Raw genomic sequence first — 14,649 nt, 5'->3', positions numbered from 1 at the left:
CTTCCTTTTTAGGAAGAACGTGGATTTATTGTACTTTTAATGTTTCCATATAAAAGGGACGATTATTTGAATGTTTTCAGGATATCAAGGATGTGCCTTGGAAATATCTTGCTCTTTATGACAGTGCTATCATTTTTCGTTTACAATTCAGTTTACGGAAGTTCAAAAGGAATGTGTTCACAAAATTCTGTACATATTGTTGATTTTTATATGTGTAAATGTACATTCTTGAAATAAAATGTTGGCAAAAAAGAAATAAATCTTTTCTACACAGATTAGAGGGTTTTAAAAAGTTACGTCAAAAATTTTATTATGCATTGAAAGGTCAGTGCAAGTGCATCATCATTCTTGCATGTAGTCTTCAGGCCAGGTTGAAAAATGTCATCAAAGAGACTTAATACATCTGGGATGGAGGGAGCGCAGAGCTTTCAAAAGAGCTATCCTTCACCCTTAAATCTTTTCTGGTAGAAGGTAGAAAACATCCAGTGTCAGGAATGCAGTGAAGTCCTTCCCCTTCAGGATGCGTCTTTCAGGAGGTCTTTGGTTTAGTGAAGTATGCAGAGTCCGCGTCCTACAACAGAAAGGGCCGACTGTCAGCTCCAATTTGGTGCAACGGTAAACAAAATCAGAATGGTACCTATTCAAGGATGAAAACTGAATGAGAGATTTTTAAATTTTCAGTAATTGTTCGTGGCTACAAGCTTGACCCTGACATTGCTTTAACAATGTTGATGTCAGTGTTGAAAAATTTTGCTTGACTGGAAAAGATTTTTTTTTTCTTCATTTTCTTCTTTTATGCATCAAACTGTTCTGAAGCTGGTTGGAGAACCACCTTCCTACGCGGCTCTCAGCGGTCCAGCAGAACCCGCAACATGTTGGTAGGTCGGAACTCTGATAAAAAGCTCAATGCCAATCCCTACTTGCTGCAACAAAGGCTAAAGCAAAGTCGGGAACAGCTCAGGCACTCCAGCTAATAAAGACACGATTCAGAGCAGAATCCCTCCTTTTTTCAATAACTTTTCACAATATTCACACAAATACATAAGCCTGAAACTGCCACTGAACTAGCCTCATTTTAAATATATTCAAAATGAAGTTATTTCTAAGCTTTATGTCCACATTAGCAAAGATAACTTTTGAATTATGTCAATATTGACCATAAACCCGTGGAAGAAGGTGCCAAAACTGCACACATTTGTTACTTAAGTAGAAATAGATACTGCAGTTTAAAAACACTCTGGTTAAAGTTGAAGTATCAACTTGACCTCTTTACTTAAGTAAAAGTGAAAAAGTATGTGCGCCAAAAACTACCTAAAGTATAAATTAACCTTAAAAAAAACACCACCAGATGCAACTATATGAATTGAAAGCCCAATTTTTCAACAATTTCTAAAAAAGTCTTTGAGATAGGGCCAAGGATGAGGGAGGTCTTGTTGGTCTCCATCTCCCCATACGCTCTCGCCTGTGTCCGACCTTTCAGACATTTCAACATCTTTTTCTGAATCGTTTGCAGTTTAAAGAACACATGCTTGCTTCTGATGATTACCTTTGGCGTCAGAACAATTTTGATGGATAGCTAATCAATGTGTTTGTGTTATATGACTCGTCCAATTACACTAGTTTTCACTAGATGTGGATGGCACCAATGATCTGCATTGGATGGCGCACATGACGTGAAATACATTTTAATAAACATTAAACCGAAGCCAAGAGTAACGAGTAACATTTGTTTTAAAAATCTAAGGAATAGAAAGTACAGATGCTTGGTTGGAAATGTAATGAGTAGAAGTCAGAAGTAGAAATAAAAATAGGAAGACAACCTGTTTGTGTCTTAAAAAGGTAATAGATTGGATTTACTTAAGGGAAAAAAGTGATTGCTTTAGTTCAATCTGCGTCTATTCACATAATATCCAACATGTCTGAAACCAAATTGTAAGAAACGTCTTATTTTAATGGGTTTATGCAACAGCTAAACCTAAAGAAAAAAGTCCTAACATAATGAAATAATAAATATGCATTCAAACACAGCAGAAATGGCTACATAACACTGTGGTCAAACACTCTCCATCCAATCTAACTGAGCTTGAACTATTTGTAAAGACTGATGAGTCAAGCTTTAGCCCCAAAGCTGATGGAGATCTACGCACCCAACACCTTCAGGTGTAAACTCAGCCACGCAGGGTTAAACAATGACAAACCCTTGGATGGATGAATACATAAAGATAATACTGATTTTTATGCGCTTTTCCACTTGCAATCACCTCTAGGTAGCATTGATTTTAGCCTCATTAAAGTCAAGCACATACCAGACCAGCTTTGAAATTCTGCACCCTTTTTCTTCCCAACAAGTTGGTCATGGCCCAGGCGACAGTTGGCGCATACTGCCAGGCGTAGTAAAACAGGAGGAAGGGCTGCTGGGCGATCCACATTTCCTTCACATCGTTGGCAATCCCCACTAGCATCAAACGCACACAGCGACTCGTCTGCATCTTGTGTTCCTGGCTGCCAACTGTGGCCACGGGCTAAGAGAGGAGACGTTACTGAGAACAGAAATAGCCATTGTGCCACATAAAGTGGAAAGAAGCAAGAGCAAATAAAATGTGTTACCTTGCTTAGTTCTTCAGTGAAGGCATTGTCGACGATCTGTGACTGCACTGGCCCTGGACATACCATGCTGATGAGAATATTTGGAAAGTCTGTCAACTCAGTTCTAAGGGAGTTAAAGAAACCCTATGGAAGAAAAAAAAAAATCCACAAATTATGCTCTGATAACAGTAATGATCATTTACAAATGTAAATGACTGAAAATGTGGATTTTAAAATCCCTTCACCTGGAGAGCGTGCTTGCTTGCAGAGTATCCCGTTGCCAGGGGCGCCCCAGCCAGGCCGACCACACTGCTGACGGTCACAATACTCCCTTTGCCTCTCTGGGTCATATGGGGCAGCACCTCCTTGGTCAAAGACACCGTGCCAAGGAAGTTGAGCTCCATTAAGGCCTGATACACCTCAACACGGGTCTCCAAGCACAGAGAGCGCTGACTCCGCCCCCCATTGTTAATTAGGACGTCAATCTAAGGATAACATTCGGAAAATGTCAGTTTGAAACTTAAAACACACACAGTGGAACCAGTTATCCTGCCTGTCTTTGTTTTGTTTCTAAATGGTTAAATAATAGAAGCTGCACATAGACAGCGTCCCAGGGAAGTTTTACATGTGCTTGCACGAAACTTCAGAACACTATAATGCTTTCTCAACTATCCTTTCAATAGATCTCAGTATGCTCAGAGGGAACATCATCTTTAAAGATGTTTCTCAAGGTCTAGCACTTGGATCGCTTCTTTTTATCATGGCCGATAGTTATCTTGCTCTTAATATGCCCAATAATAATGTTCACCATTGATTGATGATAGTCAAATATTTTGCTACGCCTCACAAGAAATGTCTCTCACTAAGCTTTCAAATACCTTCAGTATTTAAAAAAAAAGAAAACACAAAACATTTTTGTTTAAGAGCAGGAACAATTATAATCATTTTAAAAAGACAAGAATTAAATTATTAAACGGCAGACCTTCCCCTCCAACTGGGCTTAGAGATTATTGCCACATAGTGAAAATATCTTGGCATTTCTGGCATCTATATAAAAAAATAGAACTATGGATTTTTATTTTGAAAATGTTTCTGATTTTACTTTTAAAGCCAAACAGATTTGATTCTAAAACCTTTATGTTGGTATTGAATTATGGTGATGTTTACACCCAAGCTTCCACTCTGGGCCTGCACATATGGGACCTGGACTTAAATTTATAACAAAGGTCCTACAATGAATTACATTGTATTCATTGTCTCCCCTATCCATCAAAAGACTCAATAAAGGGTCGATCCACTTTAATAAAACAATACTATCTACCTACAGAAGCTTTTTAAAGCAAAAGATTGTTTGATGCCTCTTCACCTTCTCATGGACCTGAGGGAGCTAGGAAAGAGGTATGTTTAAAATATTCCAACTTATATTACCGTAAATTCCGGACTATAAGCCGCTACTTTTTTCCCACTGTTTGAACACTGCAGCCTATAATACAGTGCGGTTAATACATGTTTTTTTTTTCAATGGTTGCAGTGTGAAAACATCCAGCATCACCGGCGGGTTTCGGAACGCTGGGCTGCTGCGGGATAAAGAGGACCGCGAGTGCTCAACTGAGAGCGACAAGGATGAGACTGAAGTCAGTGACAGCATCCTGAAGCTGTTCCATTCAGACACAGAGGAAGAGGACTTTGAGGGTTTTAGTGCGCAGGAGGAAGAAGAAAGTGATTAATGACTTTTCCTGGTCGGCTGCAATGTTCTGTGCGATGTTCAATTAAAAGTACCGGTATATGCAGCGTTATTTGCGTTGCGTTGTTACCGACACATACGTATATTTAAATGTGTTACAGGTAGTTTGAAAAAAAAAAAAGCATTCATAATATGTACCGTATTTGTTTGTTTTATCATACGGATTAAATCAAACATTAAAAAAATGCTGACGTGTAATATCTTTATTAGTAAATATCTCATACAACGTGGGAAACCTGCGGCTTAAAATCTGTTGTGGCTTATAAAAGTACAAAATTGATTTTCTTTCTAAAATTAGAGCGTGCGACTTGTAATCCGTTGCGCTCTGTAGTCCGGAATTTACGATACTTGCAGAGTTTTATATGTGTCAAGGAGCTGTTCTATTCCATCTATTAATAGATCTTTTATAAAATCATTTAATAATTGATAGTTTTTACAAATTTAAAATAAGTACATCATGTTGAAGGTTACTTTAAAACCCTTGTCTTCTGATGATTTTACTTTTGAAGATGTCTTTGTTTTATTCCTTAATTCCAAAGATTTTTCCATTCAAATTCGGGTTTCTTTGTTAAAAAGGAGGAATTAAGTGAATGTTAAATAAAAAACTGTTAAATTAATGAATGAAATCTGGTGGTCTTACATGTCCGAAGTATTCAATTGCAGTTTTTGCTTTTTCCATGTGCGACTTCCTGTCCAATAAGTCAAGAGGAAGAACAAGAATCTCCTCATCTTTCAGGGAGGAATTCTCTAAAAAGAAAAAAAAAAGTAGATTGGTGAAAACTGGAGAGATGAAAGATAAAGGTGAAAATGATTTTCAAACCACAGAACTGACCCAGACAGTGACGTTTGACTCGTTTAAGTTGGTCTTCACGGCGGGCAGATAGGATGAGACGTGACCCGCACCTCGCCAGCTGATAGGCCAGTTCTTCTCCAATCCCACTGGAGGCTCCAGTGACCCAGACCACCAGCCCCTTTAGCTTGGTTTCTAAGAATAAAACAAGATGCAACAGCTTCTCTAATTAATTTACGGTTATCTTAATTTGTAAACTTTTTACCAGTTTATCAACTTCTTAGCAAAGTGGTTTGAAAATAAAATTGCACCACTTGGGTCCCTTTTTATGGAAATATCTCTTAACTATTTCAACTTTTCTAAATGTATGGTGTGTTTTTTCTCTCTTTTAGGAAACAAAAATGCTATCAATACAAAATAGATATTTTGCAGGTTACTTATTTGAAGCTGTGGGTCGAAAAAGTCCGAGTAGATTGAGCCGATACATCGGCCAACTGATGTTTTTGACCAATATTTCCATTTTTTAAACTTTTTTTCTTGTTTCTGCATTTTTGTCTTGTAAATGAAACATGTTTTTTTTTTCTGTCAGACTCCTATTAATTGAAGCACTATTAAATCAACCCTGCTTCACAGCAAAATGCAGCAGGTAGTCAGGTCCCTCCACCTACTGAGAAACAAGTCAAGCAACAGTTAAGTAGGAAAAAAAGCTAGATTGCTAGCTAGATTGGTTAAGATAAATAAAATATTGTTTGCTTTCAAAATCATATCTAGTAAACTCCTGCATTCCCAAAGAAGAAGAAGTAAAAAAATATGAATTATTACGATGGTACATTTGCCCGGTTCTTAATGTACCTATATATTTATGGGACAGATGCATCTGAATGCTGGTTGGGTTTCTGAAGGATAATTTTGCCGCACATGGTGAAAAATTCCTCAGAACAAAGCAGAAATATTTGTAATTTATATTCAATCATTAAGTTTTCTCCTGCTATAAAATATCCAAGTGTCTGCTGGTTTATCCAAATCAAGCCTGAGGTGTGAATGTAGTTTGCGGATGCTTGTCGGCTGCAAAGGAAACTGTGCGAACCAAAGACAAATTGATCAGTAAAAACATTCAACATCATTTTCTGATCGGCGCATTTCTGCTTCCACCCCCCCCAATCACTAATGCTATTAATTTGTTTAAAATTGGTGTCTTTGCAATACCCAACAGATTAATTAATTTTTATTTAAAGGATGTTTCACTCCCACACAGTAGCTGGTTTTTGTATTTCTGCTTCTGTCTCCTTGAACCCCAGGCGGCTTCGGCAGATGGCTGCTCACACTGAGCCTTGATCTGCTGGAGGTTTCTTCCTGTTAAAAGGGAGTTTTTTCTCTCCACTGTTGCTACAAGCATGCTTAGTGTGAGGGATTGCATTCGAGCCAATGAGTCGATGCAATCAACTGGTTTTCCTTAGATAGAAAACCTTGAATCAATTTGACTGGAAGATCTGGTGAACTGTAAAGTGCCTTGAGATGACGTGTGTTGTGAATTGGCTCTGTATAAATAAACTGAATTGAATTAAATGTTGCAGTGTTAAAGTAACACTTAAAGAGTACATTTGGTCCCACACCAAGTCAGAGTGGGATCAATTGTACTCTTACAGTGTTACTTTAACACTGCAACATTTACTGTGCAGCCACATATTTAGATGGGAAATATCTTTGAGGAGCAGAATGGTGCAAACATAATAAATCAAAGGATAAAGTACGCCCTTTGGATTAACTTCATGTGTCCCCAAACACTGTTTTAGAATAATCCTTGGCCTTACAGCCAATGTAGATGGAAACTTCTTCAATGTTCTTTAATAAGATTTCTATATTAAATGGGAAATCTAGTTTATATTTTTGTTCTCTAATTTTAATAGTATAGATGTTAGGAGGTGTCCAGCTTCAGAGCCAGTGTCCTGCAACATTTGCATCATTTTGTTCTTGACCTGACACCTCTGGGCCACCTTACATCCCTGCTTGATCACACCTGAACTAGCTGGCTAAATCATCTCCTGCAGAGGTCAACTAGTTATCTAGGAATTTTAATATTCAGTTTTAAATCCTGCATTTTGAATGCACTACTCAGAAGAGAAAGAGCAAATAAATAAATAAATGCATTCATTTTCTGCCTTTTAATTTATAAATTAATACAAATTATACCCCCGACCCATTACTTTTGATCAGGCAATTTTGACCCATAATGCAAAGGTTCTACACTCCAGTTACACATGCAAAGGTGCAAAGATCACCTGCAGCAATTTAAACCTTATGCAATACAGTCCTGCTATCAATCCCTAATTATCTATCTTTATATTTCACGGCTGCAAACAACACATTTTGTGTCAGTTGCACACTGTTCACACATTAATGTTTTTCTTCTATTTGCCTCCAGGCTCCTGACCTCACCTGGTCTGTGTCCTGTTAGACTGGCCCTCAGGAGCGTGAAGTCAGCGTCCCCAAAAATAAAACACACGATGTGGACCAGCAAACAGAGAGGAATAAAATACCAAAGGAGAGAGGAAATGCACCAGTCCATGAGGAAGGAAAGCAGGAGTTTGACTCCGAGACTGAAACTATTGATGAGGGGAAGCTAACAGCTAATAACGTCACTTCCTGCACTTAAGGATTTTCAAAATTAAGGTCAGGAACTGCTCACTATAAAGGCAGAAGAAATTAGAAACATTTTGTTATATTTTTTTGTTATATATTTTATTAGAAATTCAACAGACACTATATAGAATAAATATGGTGGCTTTAATAACAAATTTTGTATGGATACCAGCACATTATGGAGTTAAAGGAAATTAGCAGGTAGATAATGCAGCAAAAGAAGCTGTTAGAAATTTGTCAGTGGATTTAATTATTACCCTTAGCAAAAAGTAGCATACTTGAAGTACATTCTTTTAAGAATACTTAAGTATAAGAATAAGTTTAGAAAGTATACCCGAAAAAATTTACTTTAGTGTACTTGAAGTATTACTAAAGTAATTCTTCTTCGAACTAAATTGGGATATTTTTTAAGTTTACTAAGTATACTTAAAGTATACTTTAAACAATAAAGTAAAATATGAAATATAGTTTAGAACTCTAAACTAAACTCTAAGTGCACTGCCTGATTTTAAGTATGAAATTAGTGCACTTTTAGTATACTTGAATAAACTAATTTTTGCTAAGGGTAATTTTAGTAAATCGGAAGTTAACATGTTAATTAAGCAGAAAATGAAGGACAAATGGCAAAAGGAATGGGAAAAAGGAAAAAAGTATGTTGGTTTTATAAAATTCAAAAGAAAACTGGGGAAAAGAGAAGAACAGGAAGAACAAGAAGAGAAGAAACAATTATTTCTCGATTGACGTTTGCTCACACTGGATTAAACAGTGCTCTGTTTATCTTAGGCAAACATAGGGATGGTAAATACATATGAGGAGAAGAGATAGCAATTTATTCAAAATTTAAGTAAAGTAAAAGTTACATTTATTTGAATTATTCAGAAGTTATTCAGACAGTAACATTTATAGAATAATATTTAGATATCTAAAAATAACACATTTGTATAATAGAATTTGGTTCCTGAGAGTCATTTCGGTCCACACTTCATTCCATTAGATAGCAGAAATGCATCTATCTGTTGTTTGCCAACCGCCAAAAAAATTTTAAAGAAGAAGAACATTTTGTTTTGTTGCACAAACATATTTTTGCAAATAAAAAAAACAAAAAGTATGGAATTCATTTGTTTCAACCAACTTAACCTTTAAGGGGGTATTTTTCTACTAGCTTCTGCCCTTATAGTGAACAGTGGACATCTGTGAAGATTAGTTTCCAGACACCTTAACCTCGGTATGATTTTTGGAGAGGACTTTAACTCTGTTTCTAATTCCTGTTCCTGCGGTTTAACTGTCTAGAGCAAGGGTGGGCAATTCCTGTTCCTGAAAGCTGGTATCCTTCAACTTTTAGATGTTCCTTTGGTTCAACACACCTCAATCAAGTAATTAGATGATTGAAAGGGAATAACTGACTCTATACTGAGAAGGGTAAAAGCCATTTGCTTCAGGTGTGTTGGACAAAGGATGGATGTAAAAATTGCAGGATACCAGCCCTCAGGAAATGGAATTGCCCACCCCTGTTCTAGAATGTCCTGTCTCACACCTGACTTAAATACCTCTGTGATTAACATGCTCCTGCAAAAATTAAAGGCATGAATTCAGTTTGTTTCAGTTTATTTATATAGCGCCAATTCACAACACGTGTCATCTCAAGGCACTTTAAAATTCAACCAGATCATACAGTCAAATTGATTCAAAGTTTTCTATCTAAGGAAAATCAGTTGATTGAATCAACTCATTGACTCGAAGGTAATCCCTCAATCTAAGCATGCTTTTAGTGACAGTAGAAAGGAAAAACTCCCTTTTAACAGGAAGAAACCTCCAGCAGAACCAGGCTCGGTGTGAGCAGTCATCTGCCAAGGCAGACTGCAGTTCAAGGAGACAGAAGCAGACATATAGAGCTACAGTAGTTCCATAGGCTCAGACACAGCCAGGCAGAAAAGCTCTGAGCCAGCTCCCATGTCTGAGGATGAACAGAGCCAACCCAGTCTCATGGGAAAATGTACTTGACAGAGCACATCCAGTCAAACACAGTCAGAGAAACAGGACTACACTGAAAAACAGGCTGAGCTTGAAGATCTATAAACAAAGGTGTTGATGGCAGCAGCACAGCTGAGGACATCTCTAAATCACAAATGACTGTGGATCCTGAAGAACAGGGTAAAGAAACCTTTGTTACACATGAATATGCTTTGATATAAACCATCCTATTACAGCTATGGCTGGATGTTTAGGGTTATTCTACTATAAGCATCTGTGGAAACACAGCACATGCCATTAGAGTCTTTTTGTTACTTTAATTTATTTTCACTCTGCCCAAGGGGTGAGTCTACACTGATCTGAGTCAGTCAGAGTGTTGCTTATTTCAACTGAACTTTTTACAGCTACAACATATCCACTCGTCAGATGTGCGAGATCACACATGGATACCACCAATACCAACAGGATACCAATTTACACTCGGAGTGTAACTGAGCCGGCCAGCATGCATGCACATGTGCAAAAGTGGAATCTAACCATGGTACCTCTATGTTCATCCTACAAATCCAAGGAATGGTTTAGGGTCATTATGACTTCCTTTTCAACCCTACTGAATATATGTGAGTGCCTTTATGAATACAGAGCAGTGAGAGTTTCTTGAAAAAATAAGTTTATTTTAGACACATGAAGTGTAACAGGGCAGCTTACCCTGCCTTTAGAAGTGTATGTACTGGGAAGTGTCATGTTACTGGTAGTATTTCAAATAGCGTCCTAGCAGTTAGAGTAAATATACTGCAAAATGCAAAATATTTTCATATATTTAAAAGAATCATATAAACATACTACACTTATTTACATTTTCTACGCAGTGTCTAGTTTAGAAAATCAATCAGAATCCTCCTCCTTGTGCTCTGTTTTCTTGAAAAAAGAGGAATAAGACCAACTTATTATTAGGCCATACTGAGACATGAAATGTACAGCATGTACTTTCTACTAGCTGTATTTACCAACTCTGTCCTGACTCAAGAGTTCAAACATGCAATCATATGCTATTTCCATTTCACGTTAATTACATGAATTGTTTTATAGTACGCTTGTGGAAAAAAAGATTTGATTTGATATAAATTTTTTCTCAAGAAGTTTTTGCATCTTAATGTATTTTGTTATCAGTTGTTTATATATTCTTACATGGTTATAAAAACTAAAGGTTTTTTATTTTTATTGTTTTATTCATTTAACGAACTGCATCAAACTGAGTACACTGAGTACTGAGTACACTCTATTTCTTTGTCCCCCCCCCCCGAAAAAAAAATAAAAACACTGTAAATTGATTAGAAATATTTTTTTTCTGTTTTCTTTTTTTCCCCCCCCCCCCCCGTTACATCTACCAGTCCTCAGTCCACACACTCCTCACTTTCAGAAATTGGATGTTCTATTTTTTTATTTTCTATTTTTTTTTTTTTTTGCTTTTTGTTTTTTCTTCATGCACCATCCATTTCAAATTGTGATAAAGACCCTGAAAGTTTTTAGTCTACCGGTACTTAATAATTTGTCCTTTTTTGCTCACTCGTTAACATTTTGCAGGTTGCATTATTCTATAGCTTTTTTCTTTGTTTTCTTTGTTTCAGGTTTTACTCAAACACCCTCTCATATTCAGTAGATTAATGGTGGATTCATTATTAGTGACCGGAGCAGCCCATACTGCATTGTAAGCATCTTCAGTCCTGGTTCTTGTTTGTCTTTTCCCTTGTTTAACTTTAGTCCAGCCTTCATATTTCATTACAGACCAAAGGTTCCCTCTTGCACACCCGCTTAAAAGTTAAACTTCTGTCTCTTTTTGATTGTTAAAGAAATCAAAAAGAAAGTTCATAGAGATTTTCATAGAGACTTTTACATATTCAAAATAAATATTACCGTAAACATCTTTTTGTTCAAGTATGTTAGAAATAATATCTCCTAATGACCCTCTATGTAACAAGGAGATTAAATTTATACGAACTCAAAAATAAGACATATCAAAATCTCATTGTTAATAAGCATTCAGCTTTTTTAAAATTTATATAATCACAATGGATATAAATGTAGAGGGAGAAATTGTTTACCATGATCACTCTGAGTTTAATGTAACTCTGTCACCAATGTGAAAGTATGTGTTTTGTTTTGGGTCAGATTGTGCTTCAGATAGGTTCAGGGTTTTAGTTTGATAGGAGCTCCAAGTAAATCTCTTCTGTACCCACAGAGAAGGCTTTACATAAGGGACCAAAGCTGAGTTATTTTCTCTCAGCTCATTGGGGGGGGGACTAACTTTTCCACAGAGAGGCTCTATCTAAACCTTAGCTTTTTTGTAAAAATGTTGATACACCCGCTGCATTAAAATTGAATTTTGAAATTATTTTTGCTTCAACTCCTTTAATTTTATGTTCAGACTCAATTACATAAATAATTCAAAAACAGCTATGCATAATTTGGCCCTTATTTATCCCTATTTTGATGCATGAATCTTTGTTTGGTTTAAAAAAGAACAATTGGCAAAAACTACAATATTAATCTGTATATTTAAAAGATTTTATAAAAGACATTTCATCCCAGCGCTGTGTGTCTCAAGCCCGTAACATCATAAATGGCCCCTCACACCCCCACCATAGACTGTTCTTCCTGCTGCCCTCTGGGAAGAGACTTCGAAGCATCCGATGCAGGTCCAGACTGCTGAATGTTGTGTAAAATGTGTTATTTTATTTATATATATATATATATATATATATATATATATATATATAAAAATTTTTTAGAGTTATGTTTATATTACTATTTTTTATGTACCGGTATGTATTTCTGTTTTCAAGGCTACACTTTAAACAATGAAATTTTCTAGAGCTGTTTTAAATAAAATTTCTTCTTGTTTACACTCGTATAGACAAAATGACAATATAAATCTGTCTGTCTAAAGATTTTCTTTTTTAATTCATACTCTATTTACATAAAATGCTGTGTTTTGCTTCTTCATACCTACAAAGTCCTACCAGTTAGGCTGCCCAATGAATTTTTAATGAGTTTAGTCTATATATAATATATTACTTTTTCCAAATTTTATTTTAATTGTCATTACACTGTCACAAGTACATTGACTAAATGAACTCACTGCATTTAACTCATCCCCTTGGACAACAGTGTCCAAGGGGAGCAGTGTGGGGTTAAGGGCCTTTTCTAAAGCAGCCAGAGTGGCAGTCTGTGGGAGTGGGGATTGAACTCAGAACCTCAGGATTCCAAGCTCTATGCCCTAACCACTAGGCCACCACTCACCCACATGCTCAATAAATCTTTTAGAAGTTTAGATAGTCATTATTTTTTTATTCAATTTAACTTTACAATGATGAAATGAATGCTTTTAAATCATGAAATGATTTTTTGCAATAGACAATTGCAAAAAGTAACTATAAATTCAAAAATGGATATGAATAAAGCTTAAGAAACTGCATGAGTGTTTCCTGAGTTTGTGTGCGTGGTTGTGATCTTGTTTATCTTGCAATGCAGCTCCTTCCTGGAAAGAGCATTTGAGACTGAGCCTGTCATACCAAACCCTGGCAAGGCCATTAATCATGCAACACTCAGCAGAAGCTGCAACCCTACTTAACAAGTGGAGGCCATATTAAGCTTCAATTTTTAGTTCCTTTGAAAGAAAGAATATAGGATCATGCCAAAATAAATGTTCCACAATCCTACAACCAGTTATTTATTTATTGCAGTATTAAAACATTATTTTACTTGCTTTTTTTTTTTCATTTGTTATGAGCCGCTTGCCCTCAATAAAGCTGAACCTACTGTGACAACATCCGCTTTATTAGTTTGAACCAAACTATGAATTTGGTTTTATGTCAGCTAATAAAAATCAAACTTTGTGAGGCATTGAAAATGTTTATTTTAGCTCATACTAATAATTAGACAAAAAGGACTGTGCAAACTATAAAACTAATATTAATATTTAAAGAAAGGATTATCATTAAAAGAATTAGCAGTAAGTATATTTAAAAAAAGGTGATTTAATAAAAAGAAATCTCTAAACCCATACATTAATTTCAAGTGATTATTGTTTTTTTTCTTTAATGTTTGATGAAATAAGTGTTGTGACCTATGACAACAAAACTATATTTCTAAGAGAGTTGGAACATCCCAAGTCAAAGAAAAAAGGAGTGATCATACAAATGACATGGGTCTACTGCAAAGTGAATCCATATACCTCATAATGTAGGCACAAGTTGGTTTAGATTTTTATTTTATTTTATTTTTTTAAGAAATGCTGCATAGATTGATCCTCTGTGACATTGCTGGGCTGTCAAGGATTCCAAAGTTGCATTAATACCTTCAGCAGTCCATGTAGATTTATAAAACACAGTGGACCATCATCACCATCAAGACACATAGCTTCCAGAGTCCTTACTGACTTTAGGGACTGTGTGAAACTTTACACTGGGCCTCAACTTTCTACATTGTGTGCATAATGATTCCTCCCAAACTCTGGCAACATTTCCAAATTCATTGCAAAATTGGAACCAACCGAAAAGAGGTCTCTACCACTGAAGAGTGATGTGCATTATTGTTGAGGACTGGCTTAGCAAAAGGATGGATGTAATAATAATAACAATAAAATAAATAAATAACAATAATAAAAGCCAATCATTGGCCACCCCTACCATTTTTCCCTCTAATACAGACAGTAGCAGCAGTAATATTCTGAAGGGGAATGTTCAAACTTATTAAATATTTACATTTTTCTCATATTAACAACTAATTGACAACATAAACACAGTCGTTAATTATGCAAATGAATGTAAAATCATTAAATATAACAGATACAGAATTCATGCTCTTTTCTGAACTAAGTTCTGAATTATTTGAGGTTAATTATTATATTTATTATATT

General features: G+C 35.9%; 1 protein-coding gene across 1 annotated transcript; it reads right to left on the bottom strand.

Annotated features, from left to right (window-relative positions):
* Positions 1 to 31: 31 nt before the first annotated feature.
* dhrs7 (dehydrogenase/reductase (SDR family) member 7) lies at positions 32 to 7,753 on the bottom strand. Its single transcript, XM_015374229.1, has 7 exons — positions 7,557 to 7,753; positions 5,163 to 5,315; positions 4,971 to 5,077; positions 2,832 to 3,071; positions 2,608 to 2,730; positions 2,307 to 2,522; positions 32 to 571 (listed from the first exon to the last, which is right to left on the bottom strand). The coding sequence occupies exons 1-7, from the start codon at positions 7,684 to 7,686 to the stop codon at positions 530 to 532; spliced, it is 1,011 nt and encodes a 336-aa protein (XP_015229715.1). The 5' UTR covers positions 7,687 to 7,753; the 3' UTR covers positions 32 to 529.
* Positions 7,754 to 14,649: the final 6,896 nt, after the last annotated feature.

Source organism: Cyprinodon variegatus, unplaced genomic scaffold (genome assembly GCF_000732505.1).
Source record: "Cyprinodon variegatus isolate N-32 unplaced genomic scaffold, C_variegatus-1.0 Scaffold99, whole genome shotgun sequence".
In the NCBI taxonomy this organism is placed as follows: domain Eukaryota; kingdom Metazoa; phylum Chordata; class Actinopteri; order Cyprinodontiformes; family Cyprinodontidae; genus Cyprinodon; species Cyprinodon variegatus.
Note: the sequence above shows the minus strand (reverse complement) of the source record. Positions and strands in the feature narration are given on the sequence as shown.